The sequence below is a fragment of the Petaurus breviceps genome, unplaced genomic scaffold (genome assembly GCF_028583685.1).
Source record: "Petaurus breviceps papuanus isolate PSGF00001 unplaced genomic scaffold, PetGlider_PUasm1.0 90977, whole genome shotgun sequence".
NCBI lineage: Eukaryota > Metazoa > Chordata > Mammalia > Diprotodontia > Petauridae > Petaurus > Petaurus breviceps.
The window spans coordinates 42,966,472-42,989,635 of NW_027187391.1; the positions used below are offsets into that span (position 1 = coordinate 42,966,472).

The following is a 23,164-nucleotide window of genomic DNA, read 5'->3' on the forward strand; positions in this document are numbered from 1 at the left end:
AAAGAAAACAACAAAAATTCCACCTTGCTTCCATTTATACTGATTTAAGTAGAGATGTAGTAGTGGCAATCTCAAATAAAGTCTGGGTTTTGTACATGTTGGGACTTGTCAAAGTTGCTCAAGTTTACTCTTACTTTACATACCAGCAGTATACCTACTCCCTTGATAGACATGTGAAAGAAACTAAAACATTAGCATTCATTTGCCACAGAGATCAGCTTACTGTAAAAACTGTTTCTATTATATTAGCAAAAAATAGTATAATAAAACATAAATGCCTGTCCATTCACCTTTTGGTATATTTGGCCATGTCCCAAGGGATATAAACAATAGAGTGTTCAGGAGGCAAAAATTGATTGAGGTAAGTAACAGCAGCAACAAGTTCTTCACTCAGAATTCTTTCATGCTTTCTTTTTTCACGTTCCTTTATTAAAATTTAAAAAAAAATAACATTCTTAACATTGTAATTATCTCATGTCAGAAGAAGAGATTTTAAAATATCTTTCCGCTTACATAATGTCATAAGGCTAAGCCTACCTGCTAAAATCTTAGAACTGAGTGGAAAAAAGTCACAGGTGAATTAAATGGATTATATTATTTAGAAAACCCCAAAGAAATTAATACAATAAACTGAAATGACCTAGTCTTAACTTTAAGTCATGAACAAATACACTCATAACAGGGCTTTTGTTCTGGGACAGTAATAGAGCAGAGAGAAACAGGAACGCCACTGCTATTGAAAATAATGCAGCAATCATCTACTCTATCAGCCCAATGCTTCTTCAACCCAAATCTTCCTTCCTAGGCCACCACCACTCCTCAAGATATGTGTCTCTCTCTATCAGAATATAAGCTCCTTGAGGGCAGGAACTATCTCAACTTTGTATTTGTTTCCCTTGTAACTAGTAGTGTCTGATATATAGTAGGCACTTAATAAATACTTTTTCATTTATTCATTTTCTAGTAAGTTTATTTTTCTTTTTTTTCCTCCTTTCCTTCCTTCTTTTCCTTTTTTCCTTCTCTCCTTTCTTCCTTTGTTTCTACAACTCCCTGGCCCATTTCTAACAGATCTGTCCTAAACAACTTAAACAATGATTCAAATCAAAATTCCTCAAATCAAAAGACTACTTCCAAGAACAGGGAAAAGTAAGCATTTAGCCCCACCAGGCTAAAGGCAACCAATGTTCATAACTGCTTTGTTTTCAAGGCTAATGAATTAAATTACACAGGAAAAAAAAAATGTTTATGGACTTCTTTATCTAAGCTGAACAAGTTGTCATCTAAAGGGGTTTCACAGGAGTTATGTGAAAAGAATAACACTAACAGCTATACTAAATTATAAAATAATTTTATAAATTATAAAAGAATAACACTAACAGCTATACTAAATTACCAAGCAAGATGACTCCAAATTGAAAATTAAATTGGTTTATTTATGTATCTAAGGCATAGTATGCAAAAGAAGCATTGTAAAATAGCAGATAGAGAGCCAGTCTGAAGCTAGGAATACCTGGGTTCACGTCCTGCTACTTACTAGCCATATGTCACAAGGCAAATCAGAACTTTCAGACTATAATATGTGTGTATGTCAATACCTATCCTTATATATTTAAGACACAATAAAATTTTATATACATATATTATGTAGACAGTCTGATTTTTTTCTCTAAAGCCCTTTAAATCAATAAGAAAAAGTTTTAAGGAATCAAAGGATGTGGCGTCATTCAAATCTGTCACTTACTAGCTCTATGACCTTAGAAAAGTATCTACATGTCTCTTGAGACTCAGCTTCCTCATCTATAACATAAGATTGGACTAGATGACCTCTAAAGCAGCACTTCTCAAATGTTTGGTTCTCAAGACCCTTTACACTCTGAAAAATTATTGAAAGAATTTTTATTTGTGGTATTTCTATTGATATTTACCATACTAGAAATTAAAACTGATCAATTCTAAACTATTTGTTAATTCATTTGAAAATAATAATAAACCTATCATATTTTAATACAACATGCTTTTATAAAAAATAACTGTTTTCCACTAAAAAAATTTTAGTGAGAAGAGTCACATATTTCTACAAATTGTTGCAAATCTCTTTAATGTCTGGGTTAATAGATGACAGCTGGATTCTCCTTTCTACTTCTGTATTCAATCTGTTGCAATATGCCATTTTAGTTGAAATAAATGAAGAAAATCTAGCCCCACACAAATAGGTAGCTAGAAAACAAAGGAATGTTACAATAGGCAAATAATATGTTCCTTGTATTATGAAAATAGTTTTAATATCACAGACTCACTGAAAGGGTCTTGGGAACTTGCAGTGGCCACTTTAAGAACTGCTGCTCTTTTAGCCCTAAAACTATGATCCTGATAATCCTGTTTTTAACATAATTTTGAGGAAATCTTCATACCTTTCTTATTAAACAGCACCTGAAATCCACATTTCAAAAAAGAAACCAAGAACATTATTTATAAATTCCTCATTTTAAGTGGTGGTAAATTTTCTGTTACCACTATCATACATATGCACACAGACATTTTGACTCTTTAATCATTGGATTAAAAGATCGTTCTCAAGTGAACCAAATTTGCAACATTCTCTTACCCTCTGATTTACAGGAACAAATGCCACTTTAAAAAAAACACTGTCTATATTACCACTAAATTTAATCTCCAAGAGCAATTTAATCTCCAAGTGCATAATCACCATGTTACTACTTCTGGGTTTTGAAGAGCAAAGAACAATGAACAATTACAGTTTTTTAAATATATTGACCTTTTAAAATATTCAAATAAAAGTACACATGAGAACTTTGGAGAAACAATTCTAATAATTACACATCAGATATTAATTTTTTAATGTATTCCAGTGACAGAAAATTAAATCTAACATCCTAAATGGAGTTTCTATATTGCCATAGATTTTCAGTGAGACTTATAAGAAGTCTGTAAAATATAAACAATGATTTCACTTATCAAGTTCTTGTAAATTTAGATGTGAGTCCTAATGGTATCTTTTGAAATCTGACTCTGTGAGATGAGGACTTTTTTTTTTTTTAGCAAATGTAGTTAAAATTCTTAAATGTTTTACTGCATTTCTCTATTATCAAACTAATGCTGACTATTAGGCTAATCTTCAATTTTATGTTGAAAAAAGGAATTCCTTAGTAGTCTAACCAAAAATGCTAGAAAAATACCTACCTAATGTGTAAACCAATTATTTAACAGGTTCACTTTCAGACACAACAGAATCATAGAACCAAAGGGGCAAAAATAAATGTGCTTCCTTTGCTCATCAATGTTCCAAGTTATCAGAAATGAATGAATAGCTGGAAATTAACTAAAGCTCATGTCAGACTTTCACAATGTTAAGGAATCGAATGAGATCATTTCCTTTAGTCACTTTGCCAGGGCAAAGGTTAACAAAGGTAACACTATTCTATGTATGTCCTGTTTCCTTGACCTGGGACCTAAAACAAATGCTTATAGATGATGTGTTTGGATTTGACACCACCAGATCCCCATGAGATTTTATGAATGGTCAGGGCAACTTTAATAAAAAGGCAAAAAGACCAGAGAGGTTAATGATATCAACATATTTGGTTCTGGTTGCTGTCCCTAAACAATGCCTTTACTTTCATTTCCTAAAATTTGCCTTGTGATTCTACTCTGATAGAAGTCTTAGATTCCTAAGATTTAACTCTGTTCTGACCTAGCAACTAAACCTATTTCACCATAAGATCTTGTAGGCTAGAAGCGTCCAACGCGAGTCCCATGTCAGTCTGAGCCAAATTAAAATATAATTGGAAAATAATAACAAAATAACAAAAAATAAGATAAAACATGGATGATGTTAATTTGTGATTTTCTAAGTCAATATGTAATCTACAGGGATTTTTATGTACTGTTTAAAGGTTCCATTTCTACTGGAAATTGATACCAGTGTTGTAAGCTGTCAGTGACAGGTCCATATTTCAAGGTATATTTATGAAAGCTTCATTTCCCTGTCTCCTCAACACAGTTGCTCTTGGCTCGTGATCAGATGGGCAAAGGTAGAATACATCGTAAGCTATATAATAACTTCCTTTAGTCTTTTGGTTTTTCCAGGGAACAGGATATGGAGATCAAAATTTAACCTGTATGTGCACCAAACAAAGGGATTAATGGAAGGAACAGGTCAAGAAATCAGAAAAAACCTGACCACTAGCGTTTCCATAAAGAATGTCTTCTAATCTCCTTGAGTTACAAAGCGAAAGAGGCCATCAGGGAGTCTAGGCAAGAGGTCAACAAGTCAGGAATTAAGGGTAAAGGAGAAAGGGAGATCAAGCTATCCCAGGCTGGACGGCCTTGACAAGCTGAAGCATTCTATTCTGGAAAATGGCAGAAAAATATGCGGTGCTCACCAAATGTATTTGGGTAACATAATAAAACAACACATTACTGTGCCATACCTTCACCAGATTTAAGATGATAATAGGGGAGCCAAATCTCTGCAGCATCTGATCAAAGTGAAGAGCAGCTATATGGGCAAATGGATCCGCTTGATCCACTGAGAAAAATAAAATGATGTAAACAAAATCATTTGTAAAAATCATGTAGGAGTCATTTTTTCATCATCTATTTCTAAAAAAATTAGTTTTCAAAGAAATAGCATTCATCTTGAAATTATTTAAACATGGCTCCTAGATATCTATAAGAAAACATTGATGTCAAATAGAATTCTGGACCTAAACAACTTCTAGATTCCTAAAGAAGATATGTAATTCATTTCTCAATATTACTTTTGAAAAAATATAAAAGTTCACATATGTACATAAGTATGTATATTTAAAATAAACAGGTATATAAGCATAAAATGCATAAATAAATATATGGCAAAGTTCTCTGACCTTTAGCTTCCTCCTTCATAAAATGAGGATAATAAAATTTGCATTACCTACCTCATAGAGTTGCTATGAAGAAAGCATTTCATAAAGTATACAGCAATGTATAAATGTGTGTATATAAATTATCCTCTATCCTAAGTATTCCATTATAATGGTTTAAAATCCCTAGATTTACACAGATAAAGAGGTTCTATTATGATAAAAATATTTACTAACTTGGTATTTTAAACCAACATAATTTTATCATTAAAGTAGGGTTCATGCCTACATCATTTTAGAACTATAGCAGTCCATTTTTTTTTAAGTTTTGTTATTCAGTTATTTTTCAGTCATGTTCAACTCTCTGTGACCCCAATTGAAATTTTCTTGGCAAAATACTGGAGTGGTTTTCCATTTCTTTCTCCAGCTCATTTTACAGATAAGAAAAATAGGCAAACAGAGTTAAGTGACTTGCCCAAGGTCACACACCTAGTAAGTGTCTGAGGTCAAATTTTAACTCAGATCTTCCTGACTCCAGGCTTGGCACTCTATCCACTGTCCCACCTAACTGCTTTTGTTTTTAAACTAGGTCTTCACTAATATGCCACATCAGGTAAGGAACAATCATTAAAATTATTGCTTGAAAGTATTTTCCACATACATGTAATTGGAGGCTTAGGCATCATAGTAGAAATATCCTGAGACCAATATAAGGGGACAGATCCTCTAACTTGCACATAAGAGGAATAGCTTCCTGCTGTAAATGACATTACAGAAGCATCGCAGAGTATTTGTTCAGTCTCTACTTCATTAGCAACATCACCCTGGAAAAACATATGTACACACATTGAAAATATAAAAACACAAGTATGCAGTTAAGTTAAAATGGCTTCCGACAGAAATGTTTTGAAAATAACAAAAGACTGTTGATATAAAATATGAATATAAGTCAAATGATAAACTTTGAAAGGAAGTTTTCACAGATATATATTTTTTTAAAAATAGAAGCTTAAGAAAGTAAAACAAAATCAAATTAAAGCTAGTCAATAAAAAACTAGATAAAAAGCATCTAGACTCTAGAATTATTCTAGAGAAATACAAACTTGACATTCGACTAATTGGAATTTTTGAAAGTTTAATAAACCAAACCAAAAGGCAAAATATCAAAAATTAAAATCTAAACCAAAGGGAAAAGGGCCAAGAGAGATCAAAATGTGTCAATAGCTTTCTTCTGGCAGAGGAATGAGAAAGAATTGAATCAGATGTAGCATTTCTCACTCTCAGAGGCATTAATATCATTTCTGTCTGCTTATGTTATAAAAATAGATGATGTGAAATTTGTTTAGCCCATTTCAGAAGATGGCTTTTTAAAAACTGGCATTTCAAAAACTAAATTCTCAAAAATGTTTATCGTTGGTTTAAACCAGATTCAAAAAAACCTTCTGTCTATATATACTTGCCTACTAGCCACTCACCTTGCCCCTACTCAACCAACTTAACACAAGTGGTAGTGCAGAGCCTGAAGGTGACAAGGCAGGTAAGGTGTTATAGAGGTGGTATTCCTCCCTCTTGTGGCTGACTCCTGAGACTACATAATTTAGAGAAGCAGAAAAAGTGTAATCAAGTGTTTCCATCTGCCTCCAGCTACTTATTACCAAGTCTGTCATTCCCACAATGAGTATTTCCCCCTGCCTGCCCCATTTTTGTAAGCAGCTATTTCCATTTCTGTATTATCTATGTCCCTTTTTTTCCCATTATGATACTTCAGCTGATAATATCTTTTATCATCCAAGAAATGTATGATCATAAATGGAAGAAGGTCAGTCATATAGCAAGAGAACAACAGATGGGTGTTAAAAGACCTACATGGAAAACACTGGGGTACATCTTCCACAGAGGATTTAGGGGAGACAAAGGATCACAGGGTCACAGATTTAGAGCTTGAGGGACCTTGGAGGCCATCTAGTCCAGCCCACTCATTTTACAGGTCAGGAACCAGGACCTATAAAGGTTATCCAAGTTACATAGGTAGTAGACAACAGAGCTGGGATTTAAACCCAGATTCTTTGATTCAGATCCAATAATCTTCCTTCTACTGTACCATGCTGACATGGACAGGAAGTGCCCAAAATTAAAAGGCATAGAGAAGATGCAATCTGCAAAACAAGGTTGAGTAACTATCTCAATAAAATTAAGAAGCCATTCAAGTATTGATATATAGGTATCTCTATTAAACATTAGTCGAGGCCCCAATTACTCCCAAGTAATAATGTGGATGATTTTTCAAAATGTTTAAAGGTTAATAATTTTTCCTGCCAACTTTTAGATAATCTAGAAGATTTTATATTATCTAATCAAGACACCCTCATATTAAATATTCAAAACCTTCATAAAGCTTTTTTTAGCAGCAAAACAGACATAAATAGCTTTTACTTACCTCACAGTTTGCACCCCTCTTTAAAAAACGGGTCCCAGCAAATTTACTTGATCTTCTAGCTATCAGAGTAACATAGACTGGTCGACCATAAATTAACAGCTCTGAGAAATCAAGTTAAGGTTCTTTAACACATATGATTGCCAGGCAATATCATATGAAATAATTTTTTTCTGACAAACATATTAAAATACACTCTGTTGGATTTGTTACAGAATACCAAGATAGCCTTCCCCAAGCAAAACCTGTTCTTTTCAGGGATTACAGTATATTTTCTTTCTCTCTCCTTTCCCCTCCCCGACTTTCTCACCTTCAATCTCTCTTTCTCACCCCCCCCCTCCTTTTTCTTTTTGAAATTATGTCTCCCTATCACACCTGAGCTGGAAAGAAAGCAGATTCTCATGGGTCCAATTTCACTATTGGTCAATACCAGAGCTATGACCTGCTCCATTTCTGACATGGGCATCTGTCCTTCCTTAAGCAGCCTGGTGGTTGCTACCAGAGACTCACTATATTGGATGATGAACTTCATTCAGAGACACTAAATTGGCTTAGTGCAGTTTATAAATCCAAAGCTCAAGGAATCCTCAACCTCACCAGTAGGAAGGATTACGGGCATTTACCACCATGCTCAGCAGCAAATTATATTAATTCTCATCTGAAAATAAATGGATTTGAATTTTCAAAACAGTCAAAAGTTACTGAAAGAGAACTTCAATGCATAAGATAAATGATGAGTAATACTTTTTGGTCAAAAGTGAGGTGTAACAATAATATATCTCATAACTGGTTTGGAAACCAAGTTCAAAATTGGAGTTTTTAAAACATTTTGAACAATGGCACATCACTGGAATAAAAAGTCTTCCAAAGTGGCATCTTTAAAAGACATTTATAGAGGATGTGTAAACATTGGTGTGTTCAAAAAATACTTTAAACAACACATTATAGTTTCCCTTTGCATAAAGCAAACTTATAAGCATTTAGCCATTGAAAGATTGATTCCTGCATTCTCTGGCAATACGAACAACAAATTGAAGGTGAGAAGTATGCAAGAAAACATAACAATAGTCATCCACATCTACCCACACTGGGAAGGAGCAGATGGCACAGTGGAGTAGATGGAGTGTACATTGTACAATAGCATCCCAAAAGTGTGGAAAGCTTGGTTCTAACACAGTTTTGTCACTAAATAGCTGTTTTACCTTGTAGTTTCTCTAGACCTCATTTGCCTCCTCCTTAAAATGAGTCTTTTAAGGGCCATTGCAGTGCTAACATTCTAGAATTCTACCATATCAAAATGACCCTTTTCTTAAATTTGTCTCTAGAGTACTAAATATGTGGTAAAATGCAGTAAGTAAAAATGAAAATTACTACCATGATGAAAAAGGAAGGCTTCACAAGGCCTCATAAAATTCTATTAGTCTACGAATTACACACTTAGAGGTCTTTTTTGAAGTTTCCACCTAAACTGATTCCTTTAAGACTTTAGACACAATACCACTTTCTCAAACTGTTTTCAGCATAACTCTAAAATATAATCAATGGGAGAAGGGTAAATCCAAACACTTAAGAGAGAAAAATAGTCCATAAAACTAAGCTCAACACTCTAACCAGGACTCAATTTACCTCACAAAGGAGACTTTAAGTTCTTTATAGAAACATTTTTCCCCCACCGTAAAATCTGGGTCCAATCCCACAAGCAGTGCCTTACAGTTTCTCACATCAATCCCTTCCTTTCCACTCCCAGTGACTCCATCCTAGCTTAGGCCCTCATCACTTCACAGCTGGGCTGCTACAAATGGATTCTAATATCTATGCTTGCTTTCTCTTCCTGCTCCAATCTATCCTACACACTTCTACAGATTACTCTTCTTGAAACAGTACTTTGCATATGTCACCCCTTCCTTAAAAACTCTTAATAGAACTTCACTGACTAGAGTTTTCTTAGCCTGACATTCAAATTCTTCCACAATCTGGTCCCTATAATTTTCATTTCTCCAATACGATTTTCCATCATTCCCCCAAATAAAATCCTCAAGGGCATGGTCTGTGAATCCCTGGGAGTCCCTGAGATATTTTTCGGGGATCCATGAAGTCAGAGTTCTATTTTCATGAAAATACTAACACTAAGCTGTTATTTGTCTATTAAAATACTCTTCCCTTTTCTAACTATGTATCTGTATAAGGCCAGATTTTCTTTACATACTTCTACCCAAACAATATAAATAAGAGAATCCAGCTTGGTTCTATTAAGCCAGACATTAAAGAGTCTGCAATAAATATGTAAGACAATGTCATTCTTTCTCAAATTTTTTTTGTTTTGGAAAATACAACAATTTTTCATTTAAAAACATTGTGTTTAACATGTAGTGAGTTTACTATTGTTGTTTTTAAATTAATAAATATTTTTAAATTTTACCAATTTCTAATACAGTAAATATCAACAGACAGAAATAAAAGTTCTTTGGAGTCCTCAGTAAATTTTAACAGTGTAAAGGGGCTCTGACACTAAAAAGTTTGAGAATTGTTTGCATTCCAAGAATCTTCTACTCTAGTGAAAATGGTCTCTTCCTTGTTTCTCAAGCACAAACATGCAGGCTCGCCCATTTCTATGTTTCTGTCATATAGCATGAATGGAATATACTTCCCATTGATCTCTGTTTATCCAAGTCTTAATCTAATCCATGAAGCTTCCTCTTTTCTATCAGAAATGTGGTTAGAGTGATTACTCTGTCCTTTTAATTCCTGTAATATTTACTATTTATGCCATTCTTTTGGTATTTAGTATATACTAGCTTATATACTAATTTATGGTGTTATTTATCTTCTTACATTTATATTCTGTTTCAACCAGACTATAAATCTCTTGAGGGCTTGGACCATAACCAGTAAAATGTAAGCCTGATGTCAGGAACTGTTTCTTCTTGTCTCTGTATCCCCAGCAACTAAGAGTGCCTTGAACATGGTAGGCACTTAATAGAGGTTGAACTGAATTACAAAAATCTCTTTGTATTCCCAGTGCCTAGCATAGTGCCCTTGCATGTAAAGCTTACCTCAGTAAATTTGCTGATAACTAAAGCCTATCTACTGATAAATAATTATGTCTTTGGTTTACATGTAGCCACCTTCTGCCTCTTATAATTTTAGCCCCAAAATAGCTTGGAATATGACCTATGAAAGATACTTGACTGCCCACAGAAGCCATGAATAATATATAGTAGCCAGTCACGATGGATAGTGTTTTTTATCATATCCAAAAGTTCACCATTCCACACATACTTCATATAGGGTTCACTGCAAATTCCAAATACACCTAGAAAAATAAAAATGGATATCAGACAGGCAAAAAAGAAAGTGAAACTAAGCCCTTCAGTTTATAGTTTTAACTTTAGAATAAACTCAGTGATTAAATAGTGTTGCCATTGTCGATATGTCTGTCAGCAGCACTGAGAACAAGAATTGCCCAGGCAGGCTCCCTCAAGCTGAGGAGAACTGGACAGTAGGTCTTACTGTGCATGGTTGGACATTAAAAAAGCAAGCACCTTCAGCTTCAGTCAGTCAGATAATGACAGATTCTGGCCCCAGCTGGCTGGCTAAAATCTGAGAGGAACAATATAATATCTTTTATTTATTTGATTGTCATTAAATGCCTGTGAAAAGCCACTGCTAGGTACAGTACAAAGGGAAAGAAGAGACACAAGTCTGCTTTGCAGGTAATTTCAAACTACAATAGCCAACAATAATACAGATACATTAAGAACATGTTTTAAAATATGTTTAATATACTGAAATCTCTTTATAATAATAGGGTTGAAAGACAATACTATTAACTACTTTATAAAAGACTTCCTAAGAAAAGCTTACAGTTTCTGAGGACATGATTTATAGTATCTCAGTCTACATCACAGCTTAAATTTTAAGGTTCTGTGAGTTCATAGATGTATAGATTAGCAACCTTTAATTTAGCAAATAGTCTTTGAGAAGCCCTGTTGAAGAAAACTGGTGTTGAAGAAAAACTGGCCTCTCAATCACTAGGCCTGAACTCAAAGAACTTCCAGTGTGGCAGAATCAGCAAGAGTTTGCCTTCCTCCAACAGGGTCTTTGAGAACCCAGGCTCACCTCCACACCCTGACTGGGTATTAGAATTTTGCCACAGTATTAAAAAAAATAACAATTTATTTTGTATTTTGTTAAATCGACTAGCAAGTATTTATGAAGCACCTAATAAGTTTAGTTGGGTGGAAAATGAAGAAACCCATCAGAGTTCTGAATAGGAGATAATCAGCATTACTTTTCAATTAATCAAGTCCTTGGAACACCAAATGTTTTTTATATCCAGTATTTTAAAAAAGTATTTTGTTCAAATTACACCATTCCTCTATGGCAACCAATGTCATCTCCTAAATTTACCTTTCTTCAATACAGGAGTTTTACAAAAGCACAACTCATATTACTTTACTGCTATTTAAATCTCTTTATTCCTATGAGCTTCAAGGTTTTTGTCTTCATAATACCAAATCAATTTTCCAATAGGAAATCATGATATAATCTGGAAGAATAAGCACATAAAGGAGAATCTCACCATAAAGAGTATTTATGGTGACATGGATGTGCAAGACACAAATTCAGAAGAAGAGAATGACTCCAAAACATCTATAAGCAAAACCCCAAAGAAAAACACAGCATAGACAAAAAAATTCAACTAGAACTACAGAATCAATAAAACAAGGTTTTTACAAGAGTCTTAAAATGTTTTTATCCATGAAATGAAAATATTAAAAGGAGAAAATAAAAAAGAAATGAGAGCTATGAAGCAGAGAATTAGAAAGAGAATTAGCAACTTGGCACAAGAAGGACAAAACTTTGCCAAAGCAAGGAACTTCCTAAAAATTGGAATGACTCAAATAAAAGCCAATGGTGCTATAAGGCAACAAGAAGTATTAAAACAAAGTCAAAAATGAAAAATGCAAAGTATTTCACGGCAAAAACAATTGACTTAGAAAACAGATCAAGAAAGGGTTAAAAACCATTGTGCAACCAGGATGCTATGATCACCCCACCACCACCACTACCATGCCAAAAAAAAAAAAAGCCTAGAAACATTTCAATAAATCTTAAAGAAAACTGTCTAGATCCATTAGAACCAGAAGGCATAGTGGATATTGAAAGAATCTACTAGTTACCTCCAGAAAGAAACCCCAAAATGAAAACTCTCTGTAACATTATAACCAAAATCCAGAGCTTTCATGCCAAAGCAAAAATACTGCAACCAGCCAACAAAAAAGAATTCAAGCCACAGTCAGAATCACACAAAATTTATTAGCCACCACTATTCAGAGCACTGGAATATATTCCAGAAGGGAAAAAAACTAGAAAATTCAGTACAATGCTCCAGGGTGGGGGGAAAGGAGGGAAATTTAAGGAAATAGAGGACTTCTGAGTATTCCTAATTAGAAACAAAAAAAATACCAGACCTTCATAGAAACTTTAAAGTTAAAACACAGGAGTTACAAGATACATAAAAAAGTAAACAAAAATAAATGATAATAAAGGACTAAACAAGGATAAACTGTTTATATTCTAACATGGGGACATGACAAATGTGTATCCTCTGAACCCTATCATCATCAGAGGTCAGAGAAGGAATCTAATTAGACAGAAGGCCTGGGAAAGGTTCTGTTATGTCTTGATGATCTTAAAAGAAGAATGGAAAAGGCAGAAAATAATACACTGGAGAGGGCAGGGGTAGAGGGAAAGAAAGGTCTAGGGAAAATATCTAATGTGTTCAGGGTCACAAGTAAAATAAGGAAGAAGGAGGTGGGGAGTGACTGACAATTGAACCTCATTCTCATCTGAACTGGTCAAAGGAGGAAGGAATACATGCACACACACCTGGATACAGAACTACATTTTAATCAAACAGGTAAACAGGCAGGAGGAGAGAGAAGGGAGAAGGGGGAATTAGAGGTATGATAGATTAAGGGAGAGATTAGTCCTAAGGAAAACAAACTAAATAACAATGTAGAAAAACATTTACAGTTATTTTTGAGGTGGCAAAGAATGTGACTCTGAGGGTGTGATGAGACATGAACTTGGAGAAGGCTGCACATAATAAGATATATAAATTCAATAGAACACTATTTTGCTGTAAGAAATAATGAAGGAGATGGTTTCAGAGGAAACCTGATAAGATTTGTATGAACTGATGCAGAGTAGAATGAATAGAACCAGGAGGACAATAATACTGCAAAGACAAACAACTTTGAAAGACAGGATCTCTGACCATAATAATGACCATCCATGATTTCAGAGGACATGAAATATACTGCCTATCTCCTGAGAAGTTAAAAACTAGGAGTGTAGAATAAGACATAAATATGTATATATGTATAATTTTCTTTTAGATGTGACCACTGCAAAAATTTGGGGGTTTCACTATACATGTCTATAACATGGGTTTTGCTTTTGTTTCATTTGAGTGGCAGAGAAAAAAGGTGGAATTTTGCTGATTAAAAAAAATTAATTAAAAAAAAGAAAAATATACTCCAATTTGCTTTATAAATTGCAAAGATATAATTTCTTTTAAAATTAGAAAGCTATAATTAGTTCATAATTGTGGCCTATACTAATAGGTCTTTCATCTGCTATGCCTTTCTTATATACATCATATCTACTAGGTGAACTAAATTGAGGGATGGTGGCATGGTCTTAATTCAAATATCGAATTAATATTCAAGTCTAGAATAGTACCAAGACTTTGCACATACTCAGTCAAGCTTCTAGTTTTACCAAAAATTCAAAGAATTTTTACAGAACACTTAGGTTTGACCTCTGTCTATCCCTAGTGCTGTGTATGGCACCTAAGATAGTTGAATGGGAGCAGTCTTGAAAGTAGGAACTGTCCCTCAGTCAATTAATCAATGAACACTTATTAAATACTTACTATATGCCAGGCTGTCCATTCTAGATAACCACTAGAAGAACAAATCTTGTGCCCACCTAACTCATCCCCTATTAAACATGAGGATACTATAGGCTGTATTCATTCTAATCCATATGGTCTAGACAAAACAAGACTCAACTCTAACTTGTTATATATTTGACATCTTTTTTTTTTTTAAGCAATTGGAGTTAAGTAAATTTAGCTCAAGGTTACACAGCCAGGTGTTTCTGGGTGGGTGCTAAGCGTCTGAGCCCTGATTCGATCCCCAAGTCATCCCGACACTGGGGCCAGTGCTCTTACTCGCTGTGCTACCTGGCCGCCCCTATATATTTGGCTTCTTGTGACATTTTCTGAAACCAAATTGAGCTGGCCTCTAGGAAGAGGGAGTTTGTTCTGAGTGTGCACAAAGGTGAATTGTTCATTTGGAACTTGACCACAGATCTAGAACTGAATGTCATAAATTTCAATTTTAATTAAAGGCAGATTCTTAAATTCTGAGAAATGTCATCATACAATTAAGTTACAAAATGATTAATCAAGCCTGAATATTATATAGGTACAATCCACAAATCTATAGTGATAGCATGGGACATTGAGAATATAGAATAGTCTTTATGGAAATTACAGAAAATTTAATGAAGATTTTTATAACAATCATATATATAATCATATCCCCAAGCATAGAGAAAGTCACTTACCACTGCCACCCTGTGTTATTAGTCCTTCATCTTCAAAGATGTCAAAACTCTCTTGTCGAGTTTGAGCTGTTTCGGTTTTTAACATTTCTAGTGGCATTCTCAAAACAGTCAAGTTATATTGTAGGGAATGGGACAAATCATAGCTGTAACTAAAATTAGAATTTAAAAGTATTAAGAATTGTAGAGAGAACAATAGAAACTTTCTCACAGCTCTGTCTTCCCATATGAATTATAACCGCATAAACTAAATTATTCTGCATTTATTATTCCACTTAGAAGAACTTCTGTCCAAAAACCACAACATAAACTTAACATAATTATTGCTAGGGAATAATTTCATAGATCACTACATGAATACAAACAAATCAGTCAACAATTATTTATTAAGTGCTATATGCTACATACTATGCTGAATGCTAGGAATACAAAGAAAAAGCAAAAACAGTCCCTGCCTTGAAGAAATTTACGTTTCTAATGGAGACACAACATATTTACATCAAAATATACACATTAAATACAAAGTAAATAGAAGGTAATGTTAGAATGACATTAGCAGCTGAGAGGAACATGAAAGACTTCGTAGAAGAGATGGCATTTGAGTTGAATCTTAAAAGAAACCAGGGATTCTAAGAATCAGGTTGGGAGGGGGAGCATTCCAGGCATGGGGGAACATCCAGTACAAAGACAAAAAGATAAGAGACAGCATCGTGTTCAAGGAGTAACAAATAAGCCAGTATGTTTGGATTCTAGATTGTGGGAAAAGAAAAAGAGATAAGAAAATTGGAAAGACATAAAGAGACTTAGGTTGTTAAATGCCAAACAAGGGACTTTATATTTTATCCTGGAGATAATGGCAAGGCCACTAAGAGTTAACTGAGCAAGGGGATGATATGGTCCAATCTACACTTTAGGAAAATCACTTTAGCAGTTAAAAGGAGGACGAACCAGAGTGAGGGGAGATTGAGCACAGGGAGACCAATTAGAAAGCTACTGTAGTAGTCCAAGTGAGAGGTCCTGAAGACCTGATCTAGCATAGTAGCTGTGTGAGTGGATAGAGGGACTATATTAGTAAGATGCTGTTGTGAAAGAAATTACATGATATACATCTGATATGTGGAATGAGCAAAAGAAGGAAGCTGAGTATAAAACCAAGGACAAGAACCTGGATGACTGAGAGTGTGCCCTTAATAGTAATAGATTTCAAAAGAAGGAGGGCTGAGGGAGAACAATAATGATTTCTAGTTTAGATATGTTGACTTTGTACACAAAATACATAGTACAAGCTGAAAAAGTTCATGGAATTGAATGAAAAATTCATGGATTTGTATGATTCAGTTAAGGGGAATTTCTTAGAACAGTCTATTGTTTGAACACAAGCTCTTGAGGACATGCTTTCAAAAAATTAAAACTGAAGTTCACTTTAGTGTACTGCCTTATATTTGGTTTTCATTTAAATATAAGAGGAAGGGAAGGAGAAAGAAATATATAGCATCTACTACGTGCCAGTCACTGTTACGTGCTTAAAAATATTATTTCATGTGATTCTCACAATAACCTTTCAAGGTAGATGCTGCTATTACCCCATTTTACAGCTGAGGAAACTGATACAGGCAGAGGTTAAGTGATTTGCTATTCATGCAGCTAATAATTGTCTGAGGCCTGATTTGAACTCAGATCTACCTGACTCAGGGCCATTGCTCTATCCAATTCACCATCTAGCTGCCTATATATACCCTAAATATAACTTGATTAGGACTTTTATTTTTCCCCAAACAGCAATTAATTCCCAGTATGATCCTCAGTATGGGCGCAGTCACAGGCCACGTATCTGATATCCTAGGATCAACCTAAATAATAAGTGAGCCAGTGGAGGGCGAAGGAGGAGGGCCAGGATACCATCACCAGGAGTTTGGTCCCCAGGTGATGAACTGTTTTAACTGTGCCAACCTTAAAACAGACCAAAAGGAACGCAAGATAACACTGGATAAACAATTTTGTTGTTTTAATTTATCCATTTAAAAATTTTTAAAAGTTGTTACACTATTTAATGAATGAGTACAATGAATAATGTCAGTACAGCAAAGAGATATGCTAACGGTATAAACTAAGGTATGCTTACAGAGACCATCTGGCACTCTAATAATGGTTTCTCTGATGGATGGCTTTGAATTTAGACCTCATTCTAAGACTTATACAAATAAAGTTTGGATTTTGGGGGCCAAGAGATGCTTTTCACAACAGATTTCACCATAGCAACTTTCTTTTTTTGGTAGTTCCATTCTGTTTTACTGTTAGCAGAGAATTTCAAAGTGCAGCCAGAATATTTTCACTCTCTATGTGAACTTGTTTTCAGAATACTTTTAATTACTATTCATTACATCTTACATTATTATGGTGGGTATAATAAGATACAATTATCCAAGTTTCTAACACTTCTGCAGAAGGAGCTTCACACACTATTGTTCGGCATAATTACAATTTTTTTCTTTAATTCACGTGTAAGGCTTGATTGAGAGTGATTTTTTTGCTTCATCTTTGAAACATAATATATTGCATTTATTGATTATTCCAATCATTTCAATAGCCACATTTGGAAAAAAGAGTCACATTTGTTCAAATAATTTTGTACAGTGACAAAGTTGTTAAGTTCTTTACTTAACAGTAGCAATCTTATTTAAAGAAACTTAAAACAATTTTCACTGGTTCTCCCTACATAAATTAAATCACAGGTTTAGACTGAAAGAAAAAACACCACTCCAAACATCTTACCTCACATAACAAAATAGACACAGCTTTAATGACGTATAAAAATCAATGCTTTGTAAATCATGTTTAAAGTGGGCCTAAATAAAGAATCTTGAGATGAGCCCTTTTGTACAACAGAAAATGTTTTAGTAATGCAAATTTTTGTGATATAAATATAAATAATCATCACCTAATTTATCTGCCTGAATTTTCTAGTAACAGACTTTTTTAAAGTTCCTAATGCATTAAGTTTTTGCAGGGTGTTTTTAAGAAGCAGAGTAAGAGTTAGTGAGTTCCTGTTTTTTTGCCTACTCTATTCTCCTTGTGCAAAAGAAATTAAATTAGAATTAATCAATTAACCCCAAGATATATTCAAACTTACCTAAAATAAAAATTGCTGGATAGGTCTACATTTTGAAATATTCGCAGATATCTAAAAAAAAAATCCAAAACACAGAATATTATAGTCATTTAATTCTTTGACATTTTCATCACTCAACACTAATATATATGTGTGTATTTCTGATAATGATAATAATAATTCACATCTATGTAGCACTTTAAGTTTATAATAGGCTTTCCTCACAACAACCTGTAAACTAGACAGTACAAATGTTTTATGACCTTGACCAGACGAAATTGGATTGAGTTGGTTTTCCATACTTTAGTTTTCTATGAGATGAGTGTTGGATTTCATGACATACACACATACTTCATTGCTCTTTTGATATATTTTTTGATGTACTCTCCACTACACTTTTGAAGTGCCCTTTGGTTTTGATGTATACTTCAAAGACTGTTAGAAATATTGCATTGGCTGCTGGTATGAGGAAGTTAAGTGTTTTAAGGATCATTGAACATGATCAGTTACTCTCATGTACAAAGGAAAATGCAATCAAAAACAAAAAACATCAGGGACTAACAAAGTTATTGCTATGCAACAGCCTAATTAATTTTTGTAATTTTTAAAATATTTTTATTTAAAGTTTTGAGTTGCAAATTCTATCCCTCCTTCCTTCCCTCCCCTCCCCATTCCCTGAGATGGTAAGCAATCAGATCTAGGTTATTCATGTGCAATTATGTAAAATATTTCCATATTAGTCATCTTGTACAAGAAGACTCAAATAAAAAGAAAAAATAAAAAAGTAAAAAATAGCATGCTTCAGTCTGTATTCAATCAATATCAGTTCTTTCTCTGCAGGTAGATAGTATTCTTCATCATGAGTCCTTTGGGATTGTCTCAGATCTTTGTATTGTGGAGAATAGTTAAGTCATTCACAATTCTTCATCAAATATTGAGTAGCCTAATTAATCTTAAGAAAATAAGCAAAGACCTTCAGAGAGATTTGACAACTAGTGGAGTATTCTTCTACAGTATACTGTAAACTTCTGAAAGTTGGAAAAACAAGCAAGAAGGAGGAACAGTTACTATTATTATGAAGGGAAAAATGTTCATCATGAGTAAGATAATACAAAGACTTTAGTACTGAAGTTTGGAAAAAGGTAATTTTTATTGATGAAACTTGCTGTTTTCATTCGTTTCATCCATATACCAAAACTATTGTCAAAAGAAGTCCAAGTAAGCCTATAACATCTGGGCACCTTCATCAAATAGAATAGCAAACTCCAAAAAAAATTTGTTTTAGTGACTGTTACTTCCACTGGTCCTAGAAATTCTGTCTTCATTAAGAGAATGATGAACTCTGATAAGTTTATTGATATATTGAGAAGCATAATTACTCTAGAATTATAGCAATTGCCAATTGGAAATGGAATATGGAAACACAACTTTTCACCATGTCACACATCATGAAAAGTTAAGAAACTTAGCCAAGAGATAAACGTACACAAATGCTGTAAGAATGTCCATGATTTAAATCCCATTGAAAACTCTAAGTGATACAGGTATACATTTTTTTGAAAATCTAAGTGATACACATACACCGTGCTTCACAGATAATAATTTTTTTTACAAAGTGAAAGTTTGTGGGAAACCTAGCATGTGCTCACATTGTATCTCTGTGTCATATTGTGTTCATTCTCACAATATTTCACACTTTTTCATTATTATTATACCTGTTATGGTGATTTGCAGTCAGTGATCTTTGACATTACTACCATAATTGTTTTTGGGGTGCCACAAGCTGCATCCATATAAAACAATGAACTTAATAGATAAATGTTGTATGCGGCAAATTTCATTGTTATCTTATTTTAAGAAACTGCCACAGCCACCCTAACCTTGAGCAACCCACTACCCTGATCAGTCAGCAGCCATCAACATCAAGGCAAGACTCTCCATCAGCAAAAAGATTGTAACTCACTGAAGACTCAGATGATGGTTAGTATTTTTTAGCAACATAGTATTTTCTAATTAAGGTATATACATGGATTTTTTAGATATAATACTATTGCGCACTTAATAGATCACAGTATAGTGTAAACATAACATAAATATAACTTTTATATGCACTGGGAAACAAAAAAAAATCATGTGACTAACTATTGTGGTAGTCTGGAACTGAACCCATCATATCTCCAAGGTATGCTAGACTTGGAAATCTAATGAAAGCTAGACTTGGGAAAATGTACTGTTCAAAAGATTAAAGAACATATGTCAAAATCTTGTAACTTCAATTCCAGATGTATAACATAAGTGACTGTAGTAATAAAAAGAGTACATTTAGCATAGTAAAGGAGATTTTAATGTAAGAAGTTATAGGATAAAGTTTATGTCAATAACTGATTCTGGTCCAGTTAATTTGAGTATTACTTTAGGTTACCAACTGTTTTGGACACAAAGACAACTACTAAAGTTTCCCCATTTGCCTGGTCACTTCAAATATTGGAACTAAAATGATTTTATATAGTTGGATTAAAATGACAAAATGGATATTATTCTAATATTCTTTTTAATGAGACCAAGTTTTGCCTGCCTATTATACTCAGAAATGCTTTCCTTGATTAGTTTCAATCTTTACAATGTGATCTTAACTGTAAGGCATATCTATTATTTGCTCTGTAAATCTCAAAATGGTATTTAGTGAAATACAACAAAACACAACTTTTAAAATAATATAGACAACCTCCAAAGTATACTTTACTTCCTTACTCTGTAATATCACAAGTAAAAACAGTTAACCACTAGTAGTTACCTAGCTTCATCAGGATGAGTAACTCGCACAGAATCATTTGGGATATAGATCATATTTGTATCTTCTATCTTATAGATTGCATGTCCTCCAATATCTGCCATTTTCCTCCGTTTTGTTATTAATATGATGTAATGACCTTCTAAAAATCTGACAAAACCTATTTCAAAAGAGAAGAAAAAACAATGTTTACCTTTTTATACCTTAAGAATTGGGGGTCAGGGAGAGATTACAACTCAGGAAAGTCATTTACTATAGCAAGGAGGAGCTGTAATCTGGGTCAGTGGAAGAAGTATCCACTCCCAATGAAACTGCAGATGTTTGAAGTATCAAACTTGAAATTGAAAGAGTCCTTTTTTATTTTTATCATATAAACATGTTTAGAGAATTATAGATTCACAATATTATTCTAATTTAGGAGTATTATTTCTTTATGGTTCAAACACTACTAAAATGAGAAATTTCTTTAAGAACCACTCTACAGAGTGATATTTGCCATCACTTAAATAAACTGAATCTTCTCAGGGATGGAAGTCAGGAGCTACAGAGATTTTGCTTTATGTTCTATTTGTAATTGATGGTATAACTCTGAGCAAGTCCCTTAAGCAACCAAATCCTATTCTCTTCCATTTACAGATGATGAAGTTACCATATGAACCAATTTTTGTCATCCATACAAAACTGATAATATAAAAATTCTTTTAGAATTCCATGATCCAAATGGACAAATTATATGGAAATATATATATTTTGTTTTTAAACCTACAAAAAATACAAAGTAGTATATGCATTTTTCTGAAATCATTCATCATCTTATATTCCATATTGGCTCTCACTGCCCCCCCATGTTTAAATATATCTGATAAATATGATGACAAGCAATAGGAAGATATAAAAACCAGAAATAAAAAGATTGTTATAAACTCATTAATAGCTTATTTAAAAAGTAAAAATTACATGTTAGTCGAATAAAAACTGAATAAATCATCTAGTAGAAACATTTAACTTGGTTTATATGATAAAAATTTCACAAGGAGTCTCTCTTCTCTATGTTTCCTTTTAAATTTATTTATTTTTAATTAGACAAGGAATTTTCCCCCAAACACATCCTATCTACTTGAATCTTAACTTAAATTCAATTTTATCTTTTCAGCTCCAATATAAAGTACATCATTTGGATTTTTCCTTTATATTCCTGGAATGATGAAAGGGGAGTTAGGTAGCATAGTGAATAGAGTGCTGGGGCCTGGAATCAGGAAGATTTGAGTTCAAAACTGGCTTCAGATACTTACTAGGTGTGTGACCCTGAGCAAGTCACTTAATCCTGTTTGTTTCAGTTTCCTCACCTGTAAAATGGGCTAGAGAAGGAAATGGCAAAACCACTCCAATTAACTTTGCCAAGAAAATCCCAAAGGGGGTCATAAAGTCAAACACAAACAAAACTACTTTGCAACAATGATGAAAAATAAATATGTTTGGAGAAACAGGCCCCTTTAGATCACTGTAGGAATCTACATTGTGACAAGATCTACAATTTTTTCTTCTCTTTTGGTCCCAATCAGCTGGAAAGTCATTTAGTCCAATATTAATTTTATAGATGAGAAACTGAGGACCAAAAAGGTAAGATGATTTGCCCAAGATCAAAAAAAGAGTAAGTAAAGAGCTAAGATTTAAAAACAGAACCTCTGACTCTAAATCTAAGGATTCTTTCCACTATACCAAAATGCTACATGTTAACTACTAATAAAGGGCTTTAAGGGAGCAAGACATCCAATTAGCTTTTTAAAAATAATATTGTATATTTCCCCCAATAACATGTAAAAACAATTTTTAACATTTGTGAGTTTCATTTTTTAAGTTTTGAGTTCCAACCCTGGATTACCCCATCATTTGCTTCCTTTGTTATTCCTCAGGTACTGCAAAAGTAATGGAGTCATGCTGAGTGTACTACAGATTTATATTATCTAATCTCAAATATTTCATTGCAGTAAATAAATCATTTTTCTCTTCCCTAATTACTTATCTAATTTCTCTCCAGAGGCAGTTCTAAACTTTCTCAAGACTCTCATACTAAGGTAGAAGCACAACCTTCCCGCGGCTCCGGCTTCCACCTTCCCCAATCCATGTAAAAAGGGGACTCTAAACAAACTTTGGAGCTGCAGAACCCACAAAATGACACAGAGAAGCTAACCTCCAGCTGAGGACAGCCCGGCAGGAATCAGCCGGCACAGCTGGGAGCCAAGCCGGCCCCACGCCGAGGCTTTAGCTCCAGGGAGGGCCTGACCAGCCACCTGCCAGAGGGACTCCAGATCAGCAGCAGCTGTGGC

General features: G+C 33.9%; 1 protein-coding gene across 2 annotated transcripts in view; it reads right to left on the reverse strand.

Annotated features, from left to right (window-relative positions):
* FIG4 (FIG4 phosphoinositide 5-phosphatase) overlaps positions 1–23,164 on the reverse strand; it is a 150,799-nt gene that overhangs the window by 94,141 nt on the left and 33,494 nt on the right. For both annotated transcript variants that reach the window (XM_069077071.1, XM_069077072.1), the window contains exons 4-11: positions 20,841–20,997; positions 18,068–18,118; positions 14,941–15,089; positions 10,484–10,612; positions 7,303–7,403; positions 5,527–5,689; positions 4,452–4,549; positions 291–424 (exon numbers count right to left, since the gene is read on the reverse strand). In XM_069077071.1, the coding sequence (XP_068933172.1) occupies positions 291–424; positions 4,452–4,549; positions 5,527–5,689; positions 7,303–7,403; positions 10,484–10,612; positions 14,941–15,089; positions 18,068–18,118; positions 20,841–20,997 (982 nt within the window). The remainder of the gene's footprint in view (positions 1–290; positions 425–4,451; positions 4,550–5,526; positions 5,690–7,302; positions 7,404–10,483; positions 10,613–14,940; positions 15,090–18,067; positions 18,119–20,840; positions 20,998–23,164) is intronic.